The 24691-nt window shown below is 46.5% G+C and overlaps 1 protein-coding gene across 4 annotated transcripts in view; it reads left to right on the top strand.

Annotated features, from left to right (window-relative positions):
• The first annotated feature begins 8330 nt into the window (after nucleotides 1–8330).
• Nucleotides 8331–24691, top strand: part of TRABD2A (TraB domain containing 2A) — a 54984-nt gene continuing 38623 nt past the window's right edge. The window contains exons 1-2 of one of the 4 annotated variants that reach the window (XM_032352626.1): nucleotides 8331–8670; nucleotides 18586–19146. In XM_032352626.1, coding sequence (XP_032208517.1) covers nucleotides 8563–8670; nucleotides 18586–19146 — 669 coding nt within the window. In that variant the 5' untranslated portion in view covers nucleotides 8331–8562. The remainder of the gene's footprint in view (nucleotides 8671–18585; nucleotides 19147–24691) is intronic. The other 3 variants (XM_032352627.1, XM_032352624.1, XM_032352625.1) reach the window with 3 other exon arrangements.

Genomic DNA, 24691 nt, shown 5'->3' with positions numbered 1-24691 from the left:
TCTCTCTCCCCAAGGAGAAGTCATCAGTTTGGTGTGTCCTTCCATTCTCGAACATAAAGATGCACCTCATTTCTTCAACTGCCCACATATCTTTTCATTACAAGGATTGTTTGAGATTTTTCACTGTGATAATGCTTCAGTAAACTGAGCTTGGTGATACCCAAACTGTGGTGTGTGTGTGTGTGTGTTTGCACATATGTGCCAATATTTCCTCAGGACAGATCTTTGCAGTGGAATTTCTAGGTCATAGGGAATGTACATTTTAAATGATGCCAAATCATCTTACAAAAAGCCTTTAATTCCTTCTGGATATTGCCAAACTTTCATTTTTCCCAATTTGAGAGGTAAAAATGCACCTCGTTTTATTTTGCTTTATTAAAAGAACATTTATTCTATTTTAAAAAATTATGGTAAAATATACATAACATTTACCGTTGCAATCATTTTTAAGCATACAGCTCTGTGGCATGAAGTACGCTATCATTTTTGGACAGCCATTTCCACCATCCTTCTCCAGAATTAATTTGCTTTAATTGGATTAACTAGTGAGGATCTTTTTGTCTATGGATTATTATATTTTTCCTTTATGCCCCTCACCCTCCTTCCTCCTTCTTTTTCTCCTTCCCACCTTCTCTTTGTTTCTTTTGTCTTTCAATGATCTCTGCAGGTTTTCTAACTAGAAGATGTCCTTTCTCTTTCTCTCTTTTTTAAAAATTAGGAGTTTTGCTGTATTATGAGTATGATCTATTTTCAGTTTTATATTTCTTGCTTGGCTCCTTAAACATCACATGAGTCTTAAATTTTACAAGGTTTCTGCGAGGTAAGTAGTATTATTCCCATTTTGTGGATTAAGAAGCTATAGTTTAGAGAGGTCATGTGATTTGCCTGAGGGGACATAGCTAAGGCAGTGGAGACGGGATGAGACAGCTCTGTCTGGCTTTTCCACAGTTTCAGGCCACAGGGAAACCAAATGAGGCCTTAAGACTCTGACAGAGTGCAAGGCAGGCTCGGTGTCTGGGAAGGCCAGGGGAGCGCAGGAGACTTCAGGGGGAGGCTGGAAGGATCTAGAAGTTGACATTGCTAAGCAGGGAGGAAATCAGAGAGAGGCTCCCCACTTCCCCCATTGTTATCACTGCATGGAGAGCCATCAAAGCACATTTGAAATTTGGGTCTGTGGGTTTTCACTCCCCCCTTACTGCTGTGGCTGCAGAGCAGAGACCAGAGGGTGTGGTCTGGTTCTTTATGGCCACTCATTCCAGGCAGTTTCTTGTTCCTCCTCTCTCCCACATCCAATCAACCACAAGTTGGGTGGGTTTCACTTCCTCCGTGTCACTTCTCATCTTTTCGTCCCCTGCCAGAACCAGGCCCAGGTCCCCACTGTTGTGTCCTAACTGGGCTTACCACTTGTACTCTGGCTCCCTCCAGTCCCCTCCATGCTGAAGCGCACATCTGATGGTGCACCTGGATGGGGCCGCAGAGCCTCTCACACGGGTGACAGACACCTCATCCTGGCCCATGGGCTCTTCACCTTCTGGCCCCCGCTTATCTCTCCCTTTCCCACTGTTGTCTGCCTATCAATCAGAATGAATTCTGTGAACATGACTAACTCTCTGTGGTGCCTCAAGGCCTTTGCCTCTATTGTTCCCTCTCCCTGGAATGCTGTTCCCTGGCTAACTGGTGCTGAAAATTTATGTCTCTCTTTAAACAACATTCCATTGGGAAACCATCCCTGGAATGAGGGGCTCAGTAATGGGCTGTGCTGTTGCACACACCCTACCATCTGGTAATTTTCCTTTTGTCTGTCTGTCTGTCTCTGAATCCTGGCTGCATATTAGAATTACCACGGCTGCTTTTATTTTTATTTTTGTTTTTATTTTATTTTTAAAAAAGATTTTATTTATTTATTTGACACAGAGAGAGACAGAGAGAGCGAGCACCCACAAGCAGGGAGATTGGCAGGCAGAGGGAGAGGGAGAAGCAGGCTCCCTGCTGCACAAGGAGCCTGATGTGGGTGAGGTTCGGTCCCAGTGACCTGAGCGGAAGGCAGCCGCTTAACCGAGTGAGCCACCCAGGTGCCTCTACCATGGCTGCTTTTAAAGTGCCAAAGCTGGGACCACATGCCCCTGAGATTCTGAGTTACTATCCAGAAGTGGGGCCTGGGATTCTGTAGTTTTGAAGGTTCCAGGTGATTCTAATGTGCAACCAGGGATCAGAAGAGAGCCTCATAGGATGCTCCATGGGGTCAGTAGTCCTGTCTGTCATAGTCATTGTTTGAAACTCCTCACTGAGCACTGAAATGCTCAGGCATTTAATAAGTGTGTTGAATAAACAAATGCAGCAGTTTCTAGAGGGATGCAGGAATCAGTAAGGACAAAAAATGATGCATACCGAACATACATTGGATAGCAAGTTAGCGCTTTTTATATTTATTTTTAATTCTTTTGAAAGATTTATTCAGAGGGGGTGGGAGAGGGACAAGCAGACTGCTTGCTAAGCACGGAGCCCAATCTCACAACCCTGAGATGGCGATCCCAGCCCAAATCAAGGGTGGGATGCTCAACCGACTGAGCTTCTCAGGCTCCTAGGGCTTTTTAAAGGTTCCAGATAATAATCAGTAAACTGTCCTATAACAACTCCCTGATCATTCAGGTCATTTAAAAAAAATGCATAGGAGTGTCTGGGTGGCTCAGTGAGTTAAGCTTCTGACTTGGGCTCTGGTCATGATCTGGTGATCAGGGACGCCTGGGTGGCTCAGTGGGTTAAGCAGCTGCCTTCGGCTCAGGTCATGATCCCAGCGTCCTGGGATCGAGTCCCACACCAGGCTCCTTGTTTGGCGGAGAGCCTGCTTCTCCCTCTGCCTCTGCCTGCCATTCTGTCTGCCTTTGCGCTCTCTCTCTTTCTCTCTCTGATAAATAAATAAAGAAATAAATAAATGATCTGGAGATCATCTGGCCTCAGGTTCTCAGCTCAGCGGAGAGTCTGGTTCTCCCTCTCCCTCTGTCCCTCCCCCTGCTCACTCAATCTCTCTCATAAATAAATAAAATGTTTTAAGAAATGTGGATAGTTTTGTTTACTTCAGATTCATAGTAAAAATTACATATTTAGCCACTTGGGTGTAGTTGGTTCCCTTTTGGAAATCTCTCCTCCTGGGCCCTGTTGAGGCCAATTGCTACCCTGTCGGAGACCCCAAAACCCACCTCTGAAAGGTAGGTTTCATGGGAATTCTTGACATTTCCATTGCTTATGAAGAGTAAAATATAATAAAAATTCCCTGGCCGCCATCTCTGCCATCTTTGTCCCCGTCCCCCAGCAGTCTTCTGCCGTTTCCTTGTCTCCAGTTTCTTCTCCTTTCCTCCGTCTCTGAAAAAAACCAGTTGTTGCAGACATGCTGCAATTCAGCCCTTTCCCTCTGCTTGCGTATTCCCCGCAGGCAGCCAGAAGCCAGAAGCCAGAAGCTAGCTGACATGAACAGACCTCTAGCTCCCGTGCTCTCCTGAGAGGCCTCAGTTCATCCCAACATACTGTTCAGCCCTTTCTGTTAGGAATCAGTCACACAGGCACCAACTCCCAGGCTCCCAGGAGAGAGACACCACTTACCTCAGGTGCAGCCTTGCTCCTGTGGCAAGGGGAGAGGCAGGAGAGGAGGAGCAGGGAGGAGAGTAAAAATATGTCAATGTGGAGAGAACCACCACCCCATGTTCTGATGTAAGACCAGCGGGAGCAAAAGGGGAGGCTTAGGGACTGGCTGAAGTTGCCCCAAGTAGACAAACAGTTATCAGTGCCTGTTAGCCAAAGACCACCAGGGACACACCTGAAGTTGAATAGGTAGACTTACTGCTCTTTGGAGAGAGGAAAAGCTTGTACCTTGGGAAACTGGGGCATCTCGGTAAAAGGGTGAGGGAAGGACTTGTTACAGATTTTTATTTTTATTTATTTATTTTTTTTAGGTGATGTGGGAGGAAGGTTCGAGGAAGCAGGGCTTAGCTCTCGATTGGGTGTTCTGAGGAAGTAGGTGTAATTCTGACTGAACATCTGTAATAGCTTGCTCAGGTTCCCATAACAAAACAGACTTGGTTGCTTAAACAATAGATTTTCTCACAGGTCTGAAGGCCAGAAGTTCAAAATCAAGGTGTCAGCTGCTGTGTTTTCTCCAGAGGCCTCTTTCCTGGCTGGCAGAAGGCTGCCTTCTTGTGGTGTCCTCACACAGCTGTCCCTCTGGGCCTGCATGCCCCTGGTTCTCTGTTGTGTGCCCAAATTTTCTTCCCTTACAAGGACAGCTGTCAGGCTGGATTTGAGCCTACAGTCACCATCTCATTTTCATCACTTCTTTAAAGACCCTGTCTTCAAATACAATCACATTCTAAAGTACCGGGGTATGGGTTTCAACATTTGATTTATCGGGGGATGCATTTCAGCCCAGAACAGTATCTTAAAACCTCTTGTCTATAAGGTGGGGGGAAATCATAAAGGCTGAAGCCCAGACTGGGGGAGAAGCAGCAGTCACTCATTAGCCAGGTCAGGGACTGTCTGTTCCTTTTTTGTGGTTTGGACAAGGTTCATGTCTTGTCTGTGTGGAGACATGATAATGAAGTCATCTGGTTTTTGTCTTCCTCCACCACAGTCTCAGAGTGGCCTTGTCAGTTGTTGATATACTGTGAAATTGTTTACGTTCAATATACAACATTCAGTAGGAAACCACCATGGCCTGGCTGTGGATATTGCCATCTTGTAGCAACACCAAGACCTCACAGATAAAGGTAGACCACTCCCTGCGCCAGGGGAGGTTCTCTCCTTCCCAGGATCTAGGTACAGCGTACTTGCTAAGTGAAAGCACCTGTGGGATGATTACTACCCTTTCCCACTTACAAATTCTGGTGCCAATACTGGGTGACCAAGAGACTGTGGCAGAACTCTGGTGGCCCTTTGGGAATGCCTAGAGCCCGTAGGCCTGGACATGCTGGAAGTGGGTCTTTAGTGACTCCCTTTGAGCATACACACTGATGCTACAATTCCCGGCTGGAACACCTGGGAATTCCTGGCCCTCCGTTTCACCTGGTGTATGAGTTTTCTGTTGCTGTGTAACTAATCACGAACCCAGTGGGTTAGAACAGCACCCATTTAGTGACTCACAGCCTCCCTGGATCAGGAGTTCAGGCGTGGCTTAACTGGGTCGTCTGTGTAGGGAAACACAAGGCTGCATGCAGGCCTAGTGCTACCCAGGATGGGGCTCTCACCAGAGGTTCTACTTGGGGGAAGGATCCACTCCCGAGCTCCCTCAGGTTGCTGGCAGAATTCATTTCCTCACGGCTGTAGGATTCATGACAGCTTGCTTCATCAAAGATGGCAATGGAGAGACTCTAGCAAGACTGGTGCCACGTGCTTGTGTAAACTCATCCAAGAATCATGTACATCCCATCATCTTTGTCACCTTCCATGGGTGAGAAGCAAGTCATAGGTCCTGCTCACACTCAAAGGGAGGCAATTCAACAAGGGTGTGAATACCAGGTGGCAGGATCTAGGGGCCTACCCTCCACACCTGGGCTGTTCTGAGCACCTTGGGAAGTGTGCAGTGTGTTAAGTGATCAGGAGTTCGATGGCTGCAGGTTAGTCAAAGCAGGCTGGCCAGGCGAGGCCAGACAAAGGCACAGAAGTGTGGTGGAAGCCATAGAAAATCCTCTGTGTACCCTGAAAACTTTGTTTCTGAGGGAAGATCTGATTTTGGGGAAAAAAATGAATAGGCCTCTAGCATATAATTTCCTCAGGTGACTGTTGTGAAGGGAACAAGCCTCACAGATTTGTGTAAATTCAAGAATCCATTGCTAGGGGCACAAAAAGAACTTACAACTAGGTGGACATAGGAAGGACATATCAACTGTATATGAAGGAGAAACAGAAGCAGGGAACAGTTTAGGAACATCCAGGTTGTTGGCAATGGGATACAAGAACAACACTGAAGTGAGGAATTGAAAGGACCCAGAAACACCGTGGATAGGCAGCAAGGAGGCTAGGGGGACGTTTAGCGTCTCCTTGCTAACCACCAAGGGGAAGCCAGGAAGGCCAATCAGCCTAGAAGATAGGTGGGGACCCGGTCATGCCCACCTGCCTGTCACCAGGCCTGGGCCTCACTGTGAAGTCATAGGCACTCAGGAACATCTGTATAGACAATGTATATAAAGTAGATGTGATTCTATTGAATGTATAGACATTGAGTATCTTACAGAATAAATTTCACTTAATAATGAATCTGACTAAATAGGAAAAAATAGTCTCTCTGGTTGTGAGATGAAAGCATCAAGAACTGTTACTGTTTCATACTCTTGCCTCCACTGTACAGCCCCCCCAATATTAGAACCAAACAAAATTGTACGTACACTAGACATTTTCAAATTCAGTGTATGATCATATCCTGGGCCATAAACAAGTCCCAATTAATATAAAGTAATTGCAATCATACAAGGTATGTTCTCAGATTATAGTGGAGTTAGATCAGAAATATATAACAAGGTATCAGGAAAAATCTATAATTTGAAAATTAAGCAACATACTTTTAAACTACCCATGGTCAAAGAAAAAAGTCACCAGGGAGATTAGAAAGTATTCCATGGGTGTTTGAGGCTCAGTTGGTTAAGTGTCTGCCTTTGACTCAGGTCATGATATTAGGGGTCCTGAGACTGAACCCCCCCAGCAGGCTCCCTGCTCAGTGGGGAGTCTGCTTCTCCCTCTCCCTCTGCTGCTCCCTCTGCCTGCGCTCTCTCCCTCAAACTCTTTCTCAAATAAATAAATAAATAAATAAAATCTAAAAAAGGAAAGTTTTCCAAACTGAATGATAATCAAATTACAGTTTTTCAAAAATCTGGCCAAAGCAGCTAAAGCAGTGGTTAGAGGGAAATTTATAGCTTTAACATGCTTATATTAGAAAAGAAAGGTTTAAAGTTAAGGACCTACATTGCTCCCTAAGAAGCTAGAAAAAGAAGAGCCAAATAAATTAAAAAAAAAAAAGGACATTATAAAAAGCAGGAATCAGGGAAGAGGGAAGAGGCAAACAGGAGAAAATTAACAAACTCAGTCTCATTTTGCCACACGTTTTCTCTCCCCCTGTTCCCTCTAGCCCCAGTTGATGAGTGGAGACCTCATCTGTAGTGGAGGCAAGAGTATGAAACAGTAACAGTTCTTGATGCTTTCATCTCACAACCAGAGAGACTATTTTTGCCAGTAGGTGGCAGTGCTGGTAATCTCAAAACCAGGACAGGCTGTACTTTCCAAGGTTTGCTGCGTGGCTGAAAGGGGGCCGTTTGAAGGCCCGAGAGTCAACTCCAGAAAGCAAATCCCCGTTGAGACTTCAAACAGTAAAGATTTAGCGATTTCACAAAAACACCTGAGACTTAGACGCCTGTGGAACAAAAGCTCCAAGAGCTTGGCTTTTTTAAAGCCAGGGGTTTTTCACTGGAGTGCTATAGATGGGCATCTGCGGTTCAGAACACTCCTCCCATCGTGTGTAAATCTGGGCCACTGAGCCTCCCTCCAAAACCCCCCAACCCCTCCCCGCCTTTGCTTCCAGTTTCTATCCGAGTCTCAAAATGGAGCGACTTGGAATTAAGAACCCCCGCTACACCCCTCAGAAGGCGATCCCGTGTAAGTCTGGGCTGTACAGAAGGGCTGGTACAGTGCACTCAGGCCTGGGGAAGGAGGTGGCAGAGGCTGGAGACCGCTAGGTGCTTTGATAATTCCCCCCCGCCCCCCCGAAGGATCAGTGCTGTGAAAAGGCCCTTGAAAATTCTGGGGCAGAAAGGGAGCAAATAACATTTTGGAGGCCTCCTATGTGCATCAAACATGATGTTTTCCATCAATGTTCTCATCTAATTTGTGAAGTAATCCGAGTTTGGTGTTCACATCCTTAATATTATTACCCTAAATCCCTTAAGAGGACACCTAATGGAGGGCCGGCTTTTGCGGTTCCGGACTTTTAAGCGTATATGCACACACTGACTATTCCTCTCTTTTGCAGACAAAACTTCTGTGCCATTTCCTTTGTTTAAATGAGTTTTCCTTTAAAAACAGCCTATCGTTTGTTTCTGTGGACTGTCTCCTTCAACCCAGGGCCACCCTCAGAGCTGGAAGCCTAAATACAGACGCGCGGGTAGGAGCCGATAGGATTTCGGCGTGAGGCTGGGAGACGGCGCTGCAACTTCACTTTTCCCCTCTGGACGCCGCAGCCGGTGGCCCGCGGCCTGGGACGGGTTTGGGCGGGAGCAGCGCGGCGGCGACTCCCGCGGCCGCCTCCGCGCGGGGCTGAAGGACAGGGGAGCGAGTGGGGGTGGGAGGTCAGGGCCCCGCCCCACGTGGCTGCCAGGGCCCTGCTCGCCCCAGCCCCGCCCGCCGGCGGCCGCGCGAACTGCAAGGGGAGGCCGGCGCTCCCGGTCCCCCGAGCCCCCGAGCCCCGCGCGCTATGGCGGGCGCCCCGCTAGTCCGCAGCTCCGCGGCCGCCGGCTAGCCGGGCTGCGCGGTCCCTGCTGCCCTACTCCTTCCCCCCGCGTCCCGGGCCTCGGAGCCGCGCTGGGGAGGATGAGTCCCTGGAGCTGGTTCCTGCTGCCGACCCTCTGCCTCCTGCCCACGGGCGCAGACCCGCGGCGCGGCGCGCCTGCCTCCGCCAACTGCGAGCTCAAGCCCCAGGTAAGGCGCGCGTCTCGAGCGGGAGAGGCGGCTTCCCCGCGTTACCCCCGCAGGCCCGCGAAGAACCGCGCGCTCGGATCCCGAGCCACCTCCCCCGGCCTCGCCTTCTTGCTGGGTTCCCCTTTCTGGCGGGGGCGCAAGCCCCCCGGCCGCATGAGACCCTGTCCCCAGCCCTCGCCATTGGGCTGGGCAGCCAAAGAGAGTCCCAGCGGGGTCTCCTGGGTCTCTCCCGTCTGCTTCGCGGGCTTTCGGGTCGTCGGGCGGAGGAGTCTTCGAAGACCGAGAGGTGCAGGGACTGTGGCACATTGACTTTGGAAGTTTGTTCTGCTCGCTCTTCCCCGGCGTTTACTTTCTCCTGCGCTTATCGAGATGGTAAAAGCGACCTGCAGCTGCTTGACTTAACCGTCATATATTCAGTACCCGAGTTAGAAGGGATTTGGGGGAGCTGAAGTCAGTCCCCTTGTTTTACCGATGTGGGAGACTGGGGTAACTGAGGCTCAGAGAGGGACCTTTGCGCCCCAGGTCACACAGCGCATTCGCGAAGTAACCGCATCTGACAGCCTCTGGTTCACGCACAGGCGCTTCCCTAGATATTCTCATCGGCGCCTTGCAGGTGAAGGGATCCCGGGCGAGGGAGTCCCGGTGACCTACCCGGGTTCACCCAGCCCTCCAGGAGCAGAAGCCGAGCAGCAATTGGAAGGTCTAGCGTCTCCGAGGCTGGCCCCCCTTTCGAGATGAATGTTTCCTTCTTCCGATTAGTTTTCTTAGGCTCGAATTTTCTGTCGTTCTCCAGTTCTTTCGAGCTCCGTGAAGGCTGTGTTTGTTTCGGTGGGTCTGATCTCCGGATCTCTGGAGTTGAGGAGGGTGATACTAGACCCTCGGACCTTAGGTCGGCCCACCTTCGGTGACACCTGCGGAGCATCGTGGGCCCTGTCACCGTGGTAATTTTATTCATCGTCCTAACCACACTAAAGGAGAGGGAGACCTAATTGAGCCTTTCTGGCTTACGGGGCTGAGCGGAAAGTCACACTGAGTTCCCTGACGCGTCCTGGGCTGCGTACTTGCGGAGGGTCTCCCTCTAGGAAGGCGGGAGGCGCAGTGGCTGGAGAGGAAGTCCGCAGCAGGGAGAAAGTTTCAAACACCGGAGGACAGCTGCGCCCTTGGTCTACAAAGCAGTCTATCCTTTCCTGTGAAAGCAAACGTTTTTCACTGCTGCAAATCCACTCGTAATTATAGTCTGACGAGTGAGTCTTGGTAAAGTCTCTGTTTCTCTTGATTCTTGAACCCCTCTCCATGGCCTTTTTACTCTCGCAGTTCTCAAACTTTTTTGGTCCCAGGACCGCTCTACGATCTAAAAAAGTGCTGAGGACTCCAAAGAGCCTTTATGCATGTGGGTTAATGGAAGTTTTAGTAAGGACACACGCCCTTCATCTTCAAAGCAGTGATATTATCCCACACATGTAACCTCTAGAAAAGTCTGTATAAGCTTGTGAGAGAATGAGAGCATGAGAGGAAAATATCTTAGCATTATTGTTGAAATAGTTCTGACCTTGCACACTGCTTGGAGGGGTCTTGGGGACAGCCACAGGTCCCTGGACCACATTTGGGAAATCTCTGTTCTTTTCCGTGGGCAAACTGTCTTATCCCCTGCTGAGGTCAGATCAGTCAGCGGCAGGACTGTATGACCTGCTCTGTGGGGGACGCTGCGGGTGGGTGCCCCCCCCCACCAGGCTGGGGTCTTGAGATTGTAGAGCAAAGCTCGGGAATCCAGCCTCCAATCCAGTGCAGCAGCTTACTGGGTAGCATTCTGCGATTTGAGAACTGGTTTGGTGTCCACTTTCGTTAATCATTACAGAGAGGTCTTCTAAGCTGATCTGTCTGCAGATACTGCAGATTTTGCGCTGAGCATCATGGGGGTCATCTCTTCCTTATCTACACTCACACAGAACTCAGTGAGTGTTCTTTATTATTCCTGCCTCTGTTCTTTCACCGGTGCTGTTTCTTCCCACAAATATCCACATGCTTGCTCCTATACTTCTATCCGGTCTTTGCTCAAACTCTTTAAAGAGACCTTTCCTGATTGTCTGTTGAAGATTATGTCAACCCCTGACCCACCTGCACTCCTATCTGCCTTTCCTGCTTTATTTTTTTCCGGAGCACTTAACTGATAAAAATTTGTTTGCTCTCCTACTCACTCCACACTCCCCCCACCCTGCCCCGCCCCACACACCATGTAATCTTCATAACGGTAGGAATTTTTGTTTGTTTGGCTTGCTTCGTCCCCAGTGCTTAGAAGAGTGCTTGGGCACAGTAGATGCTCAATAAATATTTGTTGAATGAGGGCTGTTAACGGAAGCCAACTCACTTTGGTATCATTCTAATTGGTCTGCCGAAGAGTACTTTTGGAAAAGTGCGGTTATCACAGGCCCCAGGAGGCTGGGATGGAAGGAGCTCAGGGGTGCAGCCGCTAAGGGACTTAGCCCACATTGCACAAGTTGCCATTGAGCTCCTTTGTTTCATTGCATGGATTAAAGATACATGGTTTAAAATCGCCAGTGACTTAGCGGACAGAGCTTGTAGCTTCTTGCGCTTGTCATCCATGGCTGTGTCTTTTTTCTTCCAGGCCAGTTGCAGCAAGGTTCAGAAGGACGTGTGTTTATGGTATTAAGTTTTTATTCTAATCAGTAATAACGGTTTTTTTTTAAAGTTTTTTTTTTTTAATCTATTTGACAAACAGAGAGAGAGAGAGAGCAAGCACAAGCAGGGGGAGCGTCAGGCAGAGGGAGAAGCCGGGTCCCTGCTAAGCAAGGAGCCCAATGCAGGACTCGATTCCAGGACCCCAGGATCATAACCCGAGTCGAAGGCAGATGCTTAACCCACTGAGCCACCCAGGTGCCCATCCTTCAATGAAATATTAAAACACGAGGCTTCAACTAGTAGCATGTGGTAGCCGCAGTTACACTGAAATGGGGGTGGTAGAACAATTTTGTTCTTTTCCTTTTGTGGAGACGAAACAGCCCCATCCCTGAGTATAAGGGCGGCGGGGGCAGTTGCACCCCTAGGACCAATGCAGCGGCCTGGGGGCTTGCTGGTGGGCAGGTCAAGGGGAGAGGTCCCAGATCAGAAGCCCTGAAGACTTTCTTCCAGTTGATGCTCTCCCCAAAGCACCCCTGCCTGAGAGGGCACTGTCAGTGGCCCCAGGAAGGGACTGCTGGTGCTGTGAGGGATGAGCAGAGCTCCATTTATTGAAGAAGCTAGCTCTCCAAGATGAGGAACACTTCTTTAAAAACTCTTTAAGACCCCTGGCTTAAAAAAGTGGGAAGCTTCCCCAAATTGTGTTATTTTGAAAAGACAGAGTGGGAAAAGGTGGCATTTTGGAGATTTAAAAATGGTGTGGGGGCGCTTGGGTAGCTCAGTCAGTTATAGTGTCCGACTCTTGAGTTCAGCTCAAGTTGTGATCTCAGGGTCGTGAAATTGAGCCCTGTCAGGTTTCATGCTCAGCGCAGAGCTGGCTTGAGGTTCTCTCTTTCCCTCTCTCCCTCTGCCTCCCCTCTACGACCCTTGGCTCATTTTCTTTCTCTCAAATAAGTAAATAAAATCTTAAAAAAAAGAGTGGTGGTGTGGATTTATTTGGGGGGTGGGTGGGTCATGGGGCTAAGGGAAGGGGACCTGGACAGAGCCTTTTCTTCAGTTAGGAAGCGCTCCTAAGCAGCCACATGCCTACTAGCGTATCCATGGAAAGAGGACGCTGAGTCAGGAGTATAGTGTGTTCCATCTTAAGGTGGCATCTTGTGGTGTTTTAAACTCAGGATTCGGGCGCCTGGGTGGCTCAGTGGGTTAAGCCGCTGCCTTCGGCTCAGGTCATGATCCCGGGGTCCTGGGATCGAGTCCCACATCGGGCTCTCGGCTCAGCAGGGGCCCTACTTCCCTCTTTTTCTCTCTCTCCCTCTGCCTCTCTGCCTACCTCTCTGTCAAATAAATAAATAAAAATCTTAAAAAACAAAACAAAACCCAGGATTCAGGAGCCAACCTGCCTGGCTTCAAACCCACTCAGCAGTTCTGGGACCTTGGATCACATCATAATTCTCTCAAGATCTCAATTTCCGCATGTGGAAATGGCCAGTGTCTTAATTAATGGTGTATCTTCTCAACTGCCTTTCTTCTGATTCAGTCCTGAATGGGGGGGTGCCTGGCAGGCTTTCATCCCCAGCATGCCACCAAAACTCTTCTTGTTTCGGTCACCAGTGTCCTCAGTGTTGCTCCATCCAGAAGCCAGTTCTCAAATCCTTGTGTGGCACCAGCCACACTGAGCCCCTTGCTCAAGTTCTCCTCCTTGAAGCGCTGTCTTCACTTGCCTTCCTACCCTTTCGATTTTCTCTGCGACCACGACTGTCACTTCTCTCATTCTCTTTCGCTGGCTGCTCTTCTTTCCCTTGACTTTGCAAGGTGAGATCATCTCTAGACCTTTTCTTTCCTAATTGATACACAGTCCCTTGGAAATCTTATTCAGTCCCTTGACTCTAAATAACATCTAAATGGTGGCCGTACCTCGTGTTTATCTGTGGCCCAGGCCTCTCCCAAAGTCCGGACTCCTGCAGCTCAGCTTCCCCACTTGGTGGTTTACTGGACATCTCCACTCAGCAGGGCCCAAGCCAGACTTCTGACCTTCCCCTCTGCTCCTGTTCCACCCCCTCCCTCCTTTCTCTCAGTCGATGGCAGCTTCTTCCTCCTTTTAATTAACATTGATTCATCAGCAAGTCCTATTAACTCTAGCTTCTAAAATACACCCAGAACCTGATCACATCTCAATTCTGTCACTACAACTCTGTTTTCTCTCTTGGATCCCTTTGGTAACTTCCTAACTGACTTTCTTGCATCTGTCCTCATCCCTCCGTAGTCCACTGACGGCCGTCAGAGCAGTCCTGTTCACGCATTTGGTTGGCTTGTGTTGCTCTTCTCACAGAAACCTGCTGTAGCTCCAGTGTGGCCTGGCCATGCTCACCTCTCTGACCTTTCTTCCTGCTTTCCTCTTCACTCATCCTGCCGTAGTTAGGATGGCATCCTTGCTGGAACCTTTCTGCCTTGGGGCCTTTGCACTGCTGTTCCTTCCTCCTGGATGGAATACTTTTTCAGATATCCCCCTGGTTTGCCCTTTCACCTGCCTTCACAGCAAGGCCTGAATCTCCTACCAGACATTCTGTGATTTCGTTCACCTTATTTAAGGCTGAATCTCTCCTTCACCAGTATTCCCTGTTCCCTTTTCTGCTTTCATATTTTTTACAACAGATATCATTGACATACCTGAGGCGGGGTTTGTTTTTTATTTGCTTATACTTCTAGTGCCCTAGAATACCCCAGTATCTCATGCCTACAACAGTCCCTGACACCCAGTAAATAGTTGTGGAATAAATGCAAATTGAACAAATGAAGTAGGAGCATTCGTGTGCAATGCTTGAATGGTCCCTGGTGCACAGTGAACATTTCAGAACAGCTGGCTGTTCTTGGTGTCATTACTGTTATTATGTGGCTGGATGCCAGGACGTGAGTCTTGTTTTTTGTGTGTGTGTGTGTTTTTTTTTTTTTTTTAAATATGAGCAGTTTTCAGCAAAAAGACTGTAAAACGACTCCATTGCTAGACTAATACTAATTGAAAAGGAAGAAATAAGTAATTAAATAAAAATGGATACATAGAGTTGAACAGATTTTGTTTAAAGGCAGTGTAAAGATGAGCCGGGGGGCTCAGTGGGTTAAGCCTCTGTCTTTGGCTCAGGTCATGATCCTGGGGTCCTGGGATCAAGTCTCTTATCAGGCTCCCTGCTTGGTGGGGAGTCTGTTTCTTCCTCTCCTCTGCCCCTTCCCCTGCTTGTTCTCACTCTCTCGCTGTCTCTGAAGTAAATAAATAAATATTAAAAAACTGAAGAGAAGTATAGGTATTTTGAGATAGGATGAGAGTTTAGGGTGATTAAGAGTATTGGGGAGGGGCGCCTGGGTGGCTCAGTGGGTTAAGCCTCTGCTTTCGGCTCAGGTCATGATCCCAGGGTTCTGGGATCGAGCCCCGCATCGGGCTCTCTGTCCAGCAGGAGCCTGCTTTCCTTCCTCTCTCTCTGCCTGCCTCTCTGCCTACTTGTGAATCTCTGTCTGTCAAGTAAATTAAAAAAAAAAAAAAAAAAAAAAGTATTGGGGAAAAACAAACCCAAATCCAAGTGAAAGGAAACCACACCTCCCGCTCTGCTCATCCCCCAACCCTTGACCACGACCCTGCAGTAGGGGTTGCCTTTTCCTGGGAATATATTAGTCTGATATCACAGTCTCCTGGTAGATGACGACGAGTTAGGTGCCCATGGGTTTAATAATAGCATTTTAGCTCTTTGCCGTGTCTCCCAGTTGGAGGCTGTGGAGTCCCAGTTGGTGGACTATGTGGAACGTGTGTGAGCAGATCCTGTCCATTGGTCTGGGATGCCCCGTCATAGCACTCCCAGGGCCCTTCAGTGAGCAACTCTTCCCCATAAAATGAATAAACCAAACTCAACCTCTGCCTCAAAGACCACCTAGACCGAATGAGTTGCCTTTACAGGTACTCATTTTGTGACCCATTTTAAACGAACCAAAGTGTAACTGTCAGTCTCAGCTTTTGAGTAGCATCTGGTTAACCAGTGTTTTTCTATCAGCTCGATTTAATTTTAACAATGAGTCATTTGACTGCTTAATTAGCCTTGGCAACCATTGTTTTAGACAGAGTTTCAGTTTGACTTTTTGATGTATTTAAATAACCTTGGGGAGAGTCATTACTCCCTAAAAGGATGCCAGAAGGCTGGCTAGAGACCCTGGATTTGATTCATCTCTTAATATCAATTCAATCGTTAATAAGTTTAAAAAATACATTCTTTCTTTCATTTTTCATTCATTTAACAATTACCTGCCTAGTTTGTTTATTCCCATAACCTGTGGCAGATATTATCTAACTTTTAAAGATGGGGAATCTATATTTTAAAAAAAAGAAAAGAAAAGAAAAAAGGGTGCCTGGGTGGCTCAGTGGGTTAAAGCCTCTGCCTTTGGCTCAGGTCATGATTCCGGGGTTCTGGAATCGAGCCCCACATCAGGCTCTCTGCTCCGCAGGGAGCCAGCTTCCTCCTCTCTCTCTGCCTGCCTCTATGCCTAGTTGTATTTCTCTCTGTCAAATAAATAAAATATTAAAAAATAAATAAATAAAGATGGGGAATCTGAGGTACAGAGAAATGAAGTGGCTTTTAAAAATCTCAGGGAGGTAGCTGAGACAAGCAGAATTTAGACTCTTGTTACCAATTAGTGCAGTCTTGAAAAGGTGTGTGTGTGAGCAGAACTGTAACTTAAATACTTAAAAAAACAACCAACCAACCAAGGCCACAGGCTGGGGACTAGGGCTAGTGAGATATGTTCTGTTTGGCTTGGATGGCATTTAAGAAAATGGGGGCAACATACTCCAACTGGATTTTTTTTTTTTTTTTTTTTTTTTTTTTTTAGTGAGTGTGGAAGCTGGGAGGGGCAGAAGGAGAGAGAATCTTTTTTCTTCTTCTTCTTTTTTAAGGTTTTATTAATTTATGGTGGGGGAAGATCAGAATCCAGGGGGAGCAGTAGAGGGAGAAGCACACTTCCTGCTGAGCAGGGAGCTGGATGCGTGACTCCGTTCCAGGACCCCAAGATCATGATCTGAACTGAAGGCAGATGCTTCATCAACTGAGCCACCCAGGCACCCCTTCAACTGGAATCTTTTATTTAAACTGAAGATTTTTAGTTGTTTTTGAAAAACCTGTTCTGGAGCGCTAGGCCTGCTCCCCCTGTGGCCATGACTGGCTCAGGCTGCTTAGGCAATAGTGTTTATCCAGAGCTATGAACCTGTTTGCTGCCAACTGTCCCCCACTGTTACCTCATGCCCAGCCCTTGCGTCCTCTGTCCTCGTCTGAGTGGTCAGAAGGTCCTTTTGTGGAGGGTGGCCAGAGGGCAGGAGAAGAAAAGGTTAAAGGCTGCGAGAATGAGGCCCCTGCGTCAGCCAGCTTTTGTCTTAGATTTTAAGATTCTTTGTAACTCTTCACTGGAAAATAGGTAGCTGCCTCTTACTGAAACCATTAACACACAAATGCAAATACTGCTGATCCTCATTCTTTGTGGATTTCGAAACCATTTGTGAATTGGCCTGCCTGCTAAAATTGATTTGTAACCCCAATGCTTGTGGCACGATCATGGTCATGTGTAGCCATTTCCAGGACTGGAAAAATTTGAGGCCCCCGATGCATACACTCCCAGCTGGGGTCAAATAAATCAATGCCGCACTTTGTTTCAGCTCCCAACAAATAACAGGTGAACAAGTGTTCTTTCAGTGGTCTGCTGAATACTATGTTTTTTGCATTTTTGTGCTGCTTGTGGGTGATCTCACTGTCTAAAATAACCAAGCCCAGGTACCGTCTAGTGTTCCTAAGCGCAAGGAGGCTGTGACGTGCCTTAGGAAGAAAATGGTTGGGTTGGACGAGCTTTGTTCAGGCATGAGTTGTAGCGCTGTTGGCCATGAGTTCAGTGTTCGTGAATTAGCCACATGTATACAATATGAGCTTTTCTTTTCTTTTTAAAGATTTTATTTGTTTGTCAGAGAGAGAGAACACAAGCAGGCAGAGTGGCACTTGGAGGCAGAGGCAGAGAAGCAGGCTCCCCACTGAGCAAGGAGCCCAATTCAGGACTCAATTCCAGAACCCTGGATCATGACCTGAGCCGAAGGCAGCAGCTTAACCCACTGAGCCATCCATGCGTCTCACTATGATGCTTTTCAACAGAAGCATTGCTCTGTCAATGAAAATGTTATAACCAGGGGCGCCTGGGTGGCTCAGTGGGTTAAGCTGGTGCCTGCGGCTCGGGTCATGGTCTCGGAGTCCTGGAATGGAGCCCCTCATCGGGCTCTCTGCTCAGCGGAGAGCCTGCTTCCTCCTCTCTCTTTCTCTGCCTGCCTCTCTGCCTGCTTGTGGTCTCTCTCTGTCAAATAAATAAATAAAATCTTTAAAAAAAAAAGTTATAACCAGAGGCTTTTAGGAACCTAACCCTTGCATTTCTCCTAGGAGCAGTGGTTCATTATTTGGTAATTCAGTGCTTGTGGTGACTTTATAGAACGTAACTATGACAATAAAGATAATAATGAGAGACAATAATAATGTAAGTTGAAACTCTGCAATCCAGGAAAGCATATTATTTAAAGGGCTGCTCAAATTAAAGCTCTTTTTGTAAAGAAATGTCTTTTCTGTAAACCTGGATTATCACATTTTTGGGCTGCTTGATGCATGGTTCACCTCAGGAGTCTGACCTTGAGACTTGAAGTCCTGGAGGGCTGCCTTGTGCACATCTTTGTACGGGGTCTCTTAATAAACAGACACTTCCTAAATGCCTGCTGTTGAAACTGAGACCCTCAGGGTACTGTGGCTTGCCCTTGGGTAAATGGGTACCGTTGCTCAGCCTGTAGCTGTTGGGAGACAATGCGCGGCCCTTGAGAGCCACTGCTTCTGGGAATGTTGGATTCGAGATCTGAAGATGCAGACACCATCGGTCTTCCTGCCTGGGAAGTACCAGTGGTCTCCAGAGGTGTCCCCCCATCTCTATCAGGTGTGTCATTGGGAGTCCCTTGAGAGTCCCTGCTTTGGCCGAGGCCCAGTTCATTACTAGGGCAAACTCAAGGGCTGCTATTACTTTTTTCACTTCAATCAGCATTTTGGTGGAAAAGGGGAAAATGCTGCCTCAAGGACTCCTGCTGCTGTCAGGTGAATCTACCTGGACTCAGAAGTCTAAATCGTACTTTAATCATCTTTCTCCTGCAGTGTGGCCTGTCTGTCCTCTTCGTTTTCTCCTGTCAGGTTTCTGATCCTCCATATAATACCTTAATGTCCTTTCTCTTCCTTTCAGCAAACTGAATTGAATTCCTTCTTGTGGACCATAAAGCGAGACCCGCCATCTTACTTCTTTGGCACGATCCATGTTCCGTACACGCGGGTTTGGGACTTCATCCCAGACAACTCCAAGGAAGCTTTTCAGCAGAGCAGCATTGTGTACTTCGAGCTGGACCTCACTGACCCCTACACAATCTCAGCCCTCACTAGCTGTCAGATGCTGCCACAGGGAGAGAACCTCCAGGACGTGCTCCCCCGGGACATCTACTGCCGCCTCAAGCGGCACCTAGAGTATGTCAAGCTCATGATGCCCTCATGGATGACGCCGGACCAGCGTGGCAAAGGCCTCTATGCCGACTACCTCTTCAATGCCATTGCGGGGAACTGGGAGCGGAAGAGGCCCATCTGGGTGATGCTTATGGTCAACTCCCTGACGGAAGTGGACATTAAGTCCCGTGGGGTGCCTGTCTTAGACCTGTACCTTGCGCAGGAGGCTGAGCGGCTGAGGAAGCAGACTGGGGCTGTGGAAAAGGTAGAAGAGCAGTGCCATCCACTGAATGGGCTGAACTTCTCACAGGTAAGACCCTCTTTGTGTGAAGGACTTGGCCTTTGATTATGTGTAAATCTACTGAAGTATAATTAGGAGGTAGGCCAGAAGCATCGTTTATCCAAAAATTGTCTTTGCTCGAGAATGTTATTCTGAAGATTAAAAAATAAGCCCAAGAGTTAGTTATATCACTTAATGTGTGTATTACTAAGAGAGAAAAGGTTTTTTTCTCTTGTCATCCCAACAAGTATTGGCATACATTTGTCACTTGTTTTAACAGGTTATTTATTAACAAGCTGCATTGAGAGGATGTGGACAATGTGAAAGTCAGACTGACTATCAGAGGGTATGGCCTGGTTTGAAAATGATACAGCCATGGCTGTTTTAGGTCATCATGGTCCCTTTCAGATCAGTGTTGTGCCTCTTCAGGACACTCTCCCTAGGAAATCCCTTTGTGAGGCAGAGGTATGTTTCTCTTTTCCATAGTTGTTTTTTTTTTTTTTTTAAAGATTTTATTTAGTTTTTTGACAAACAGAGATCACAAGTAGGCAGAGGCAGGCAGAGAGAGAGAGAGAGAGGGAAGCAGGCTCCCTGCTGAGCAGAGAGCCTAATGTGGGACTTGATTCCAGGACCCTGAGATCATGACCTGAGCTGAAGGCAGTGGCTTAACCCACTGAGCCACCCAGGTGCCCCTCTTTTCCATAGTTTTTAACCCCCTCCCTCAGGACACTGGAATTTAGGTTCATGTTCAAGAAGTTCTTCATTTCTCATAAGACAAGTGCCACTTTATTAAAGTGCCATTGTTTAATTGGTTTGGTGAAATTTGTTGTTGTTAATATTTTAAAGTACGTTAGATGCCTCTGGGGGCCAATGGGAATTTTACAGTATGAAATAAGCAGTTTTTTACTTTTTAAAAATGTTTAATTGAAGTATAGTTGACATATAATACTACATTAATTTCAGGTATACAACGTAGTGATTTGACAATGACATACAGTATGAAATGTTCACCACAATAAGTATGGTGACCATATAAAGTTGTTATTATTATTGACTGTACTGAAATAACTATTCTTTTTTTTTTTTATTTTTTTTTTTATTTTTTTTTTTTAAAGATTTTATTTATTTATTTGACAGACAGAGATCACGAGTAGGCAGAGAGGCAGGCAGAGAGAGAGAGAGAGGAGGAAGCAGGCTCCCTGCTGAGCAGAGAGCCCGATGCGGGACTCGATCCCAGGACCCTGAGATCATGACCTGAGCCGAAGGCAGCGGCTTAACCCACTGAGCCACCCAGGCACCCTGAAATAACTATTCTTGTTTTGCAGATATTCTCAGTGGTTGGCCTTGGGAGGCTGGACCTCAGAATAAAAGTCAACCCTCTAGGCCTTAGCAGATCTCAGCAAGGCTGAACTGGGGCTGTTACTTAAAGAACTTAAGGGCATTTAACAGCCTAAAAAATAGTGTTTCTGAGTTGATAAAAAAATTTATAGGGAATTTAATTTACCTTGCTAAGATTTTATATTAATAAGTAGTCAAGTGCTAAAATATAGTATTTGTTTGACACATTGAGATTTATAGACAAATTAAGAGACCAATAATCTTCCCATCGATCTCTTGGGGGAGTTCTCTTGCATTATTTTGGAAACCCATTGTCAATATTCTAATGTTTTGAATGTCTACATTTAATACAATGTTTTCTAAAAGGCAAATGCTTTGATTTAAAGGCTCACTGATTTTAACCTTACAAGCTTGAAATCTGTGAGAATTTTTGCCTGAGCTAATAAGCCTTTTTTCATACTCCCAGTTGGGAAGGAAAAAGGCTTGGAAGTAAAATATTATCTTAAGGTATCTTTGTTTTTTGTTTTTGTTTTTAAAGATTTTATTTATTTACTTGACAGGGAGCGATCACAAGTAGGCAGAGAGGCAGGCAGAGAGAGAGGGGGAAGCAAGCTTCCTGCTGAGCAGGGAGCCCAATGCAGGGCTTGATCCCAGGACCCTGAGATCATGACCTGATCTGAAGGCAGAGGCTTCACCCACTGAGCCACCCAGGCACCCCTCTTTGTTGTTGTTGTTTTTAAAAAAGTTTTATTTATTTATTTGGGAAAGAGAGTGTGCACAAGTGGGAGGGGAGGAAGGGGAGAGAATCTCAAGTGGACTCTGCACTGAGCAGGTAGCAGGTCATAGGATTTGATTCTATGACCCATGAGATCATGACCTAAGCTGAAGCCAAGAGTCGGACGCTTAACTGAGTATACCACCCAGGTGCCCCAAGCAAGGTATCCTTGAAGGAAAGTGTGTGGCACCAACTCTTAAGATAATAAAGATATTTAAGAAACATTTTAGAGCCATATAGTTATATACTAGAGTGTCATTTGATTTCATAATACCTTCTTAAGTTTCAAATAGGTATCTAATATTTATAAACTAAATTTTTTTAATAAGACCTTGAGGCTAAGCTAGCAAGTTTAGAGTTGTTTAAATTTAGAAGGGACAGTTATATGACGTTTCTGAGACTCTTTTTGGGGTGTAATTTCCTATGGTTTCACTTGTAAACAGTAAAATACAACCTTAGCAAACAAGTCAATGACATTTAACATATATATCTATACCCATATAACCACCACTTGGATCGATTTATTGAAGATTTCCATCACCCCAGAAAGTTAGTATGAAGTTTTCTTGCAGAATAACTATACAGAAAAGTGCACATGACAAATTTTCACAAACATAGCCATGTTTTCAATGTCAGCTTTCGGGGCCAGAAACAGAACAACACCAGTCCCCCAGAAGCCCCTGGACTCCCCCGTCTATCCCACACTCCCCAACCAAGGATAACCCCTCTCCTGCAAATCTTTGAGCATAAATTAGTTTGAACGTTTTAGAATTTCACATAAATGGAATTACCCCATCTGCTTCCTTTAGGGGATTAGGCTGCTTTTGCTTAGCATTCCCCCTTGTGATTCACCACGTTGCTGTGTGTAGTTGTCCATCGTTCATTCTTGCTGCTGTGTGGCATTGAAGAATCCCACCAGAGGCTTTGGGGTGGTGGCTGATGGAGTCTGCCTTCTCAGTAAGTCCAGAGAACGGTAAGATCATCTGCATTCGTTTTGATAGAAGATGAGCCTAACTCATTCCCTTGGGTCCTTTTCTTTTGCTCCTTTGAGGAGTGGTTGGTTCCTTCTCTTCTCTGCAGAAGGACGTCAGAGGGGTCCTGACTATGCACTGAGACAGGGAGATGGCCAGGCCCTCCTGGCTCCTGTGCTATAGGGAAGAGGCAGAGGAGAGCCCGTGTCTTCCTTGAAGCCAGGGCAGGCTGCCTAGGAGGAGTCCCATTCCCTATACTCCAGGGCTCCCCACCCTCCTCTTGGATTAGTAAGGAGGAGGCAGCTGGAGACTGAGGCACAGCTGGGGCTGGAATGCTGTGCTGGCTGTGAGAGAAGCAGTGGACCCCAAGGCAGATGTACAGAGGTTAGAATTCCTGTACCATCACCAGCGTAGGACTTTCAGTTGTTCCCTTAACTTCTCTGAACTTTGTTGTCTCATCTTTTTTTTTTTTTTTTAAATATTTTATTTATTTATTTGACAGGCAGAGATCACAAGTAGGCAGAGAGGCAGGCAAAGAGAGAGAGGGGGAAGAAGGCTCCCTGCTGAGCAGAGAGCTCGATTCGGGGCTCGATCCCAGGACCCTGAGATCATGACCTGAGCCGAAGGCAGAGGCTTAACCCATTGAGCCACCCAGGCACCCCATGTTGTCTCATCTTTAAATGGGGGTAATGATACTTGTCCTACCATCCTGTTGTCGGAAGCAAATAAAACAGTAAATTGGAAAACACTTCATAAGTACTCTATAGATATAAGGGGAAGAGAATTAACATATAGTGTCTTCTGTGAATCAGGCCTTTAATCTTCAGAATTTCACAAGATGGACACCATCACCCCTTTTTTATAGATGAGAAAACCGAAGCTCGTTGAGCATAAGAACACAGCCATGACTGCATAACCAGCAGATGGAGGAATTTGGGTTTGATTCTAGCTGTATTAAAGGTCATGGTGACTTTGAGTCTTTAGCAGCTGTGGTGGTCAGTGTGAGACCTTGGAGGTTTGAGTTGCAGTGGAAGATTCTGGACTTCTGTTGTCTAATTTGTTAGCCTCTGGCCACATGTTGGGCTTTCAGCACTTGAAATGTTGCTAGTGTGCCTTGGGAAATGAATTTTAAATTTTAGTTGGTTTGAATTAAAGTTTAAAAACCCATAATTGGTCTAATTATTGAGAAACTTTTAAGTTGTTTGGAACAACTTGGGCATGTGGATCTCTTTTCTCAACTATAAATATTATGAAATTGACCTACAAATCCAATGTCTCTGATGAAAATTTAGTATCCAAATTGAGATGTCAGACAAGTGGAAAATATATAACTGATTTTGAAAACTAAATATGAAAAAAGAATGAATAACTTTTTATACTGATTACCTGTTGAGATGATAATGCTTTGGATGTATTGGGTTAAATAAAAATATATCATTAAATTTAATTTCACCTGTTTTTTTTTCTTTTTTAATGCTTCTGCTAGAAAACTTTGATCTAGATTGTTTTATTTATTTTTTATTTTTTATTTATTTAAGATTTTATTTATTTATTTGACAGACAGAGATCACATGTAGGCAGAGAGGCAGGAAGAGAGAGAGAGGAGGAAGCAGGCTCCCCGCCGAAGTGGGGCTCGATCCCTGGACCCTGGGATCATGCCCTGAGCTGAAGGCAGAGGCTTTAACCCACTTTAACCCACTGAGCCACCCAGGCGCCCCAATCTAGATTGTTTTAGATGCATGTGCCTGAGGTGGGTCCACATGGAGTCCATGTTGCCTGTGATGCGTCTCCTCCCTGTACCCTTTACCCCGTGTGCCTAGCCAGGGATGGACTCTGGGGAGCCTCTAAAGGTCGATGGCTGCCCCTTCTGGTGTAACTGGCCAGGGTCAGCTTTTCTTCATTAGCTTGTGATGCTCTTTGTTTTTAGCACTGCATTACACATACACACTCTCTCACATGCACCATGGCACGTACCACACACATGCCCGCACCACGTACTCATGCAGTGGACGCACCACACGCACACACGCACTGCACGTATGCACTGCACACCACATGCACACACACTGCACGTACCACGCATGCACTGCACGCGCCACGCACACTACACATACCATGCACGCACCGCACGTATGCACTGCACGCACCACATGCACACACTGTGAGCACATGTGTGCCCTCCTGTTTTTGCAATTCCCGTTTTGTCTGTGGATCTGTTTGCCTCTTACGGTGTCTCAGCATCTGGATTTAAAGATTTCCTTAATGAGTTTGATTATCATGTTGATGATGATTTTATTAATTTCTGCATCAGTGTGGGCAGAACTGACATTTTTCCTCCTGGTAAGCCCAGTAGTCCAGGAACATGCTCTCCTTCCCATTCACCTGATTGTATTTTAGTCTTTTTTCTTATTTTGTAGAATTCTTAATCTAGACTTTGCTCAAGTCATACATTTATTCATTGTTTTTAATAAAAATCGTGCTGGTGTAAAGA

This window comes from Mustela erminea, chromosome 7 (genome assembly GCF_009829155.1).
Source record: "Mustela erminea isolate mMusErm1 chromosome 7, mMusErm1.Pri, whole genome shotgun sequence".
Classification (NCBI taxonomy): Eukaryota; Metazoa; Chordata; class Mammalia; order Carnivora; family Mustelidae; genus Mustela; species Mustela erminea.
Note: the sequence above shows the minus strand (reverse complement) of the source record. Positions and strands in the feature narration are given on the sequence as shown.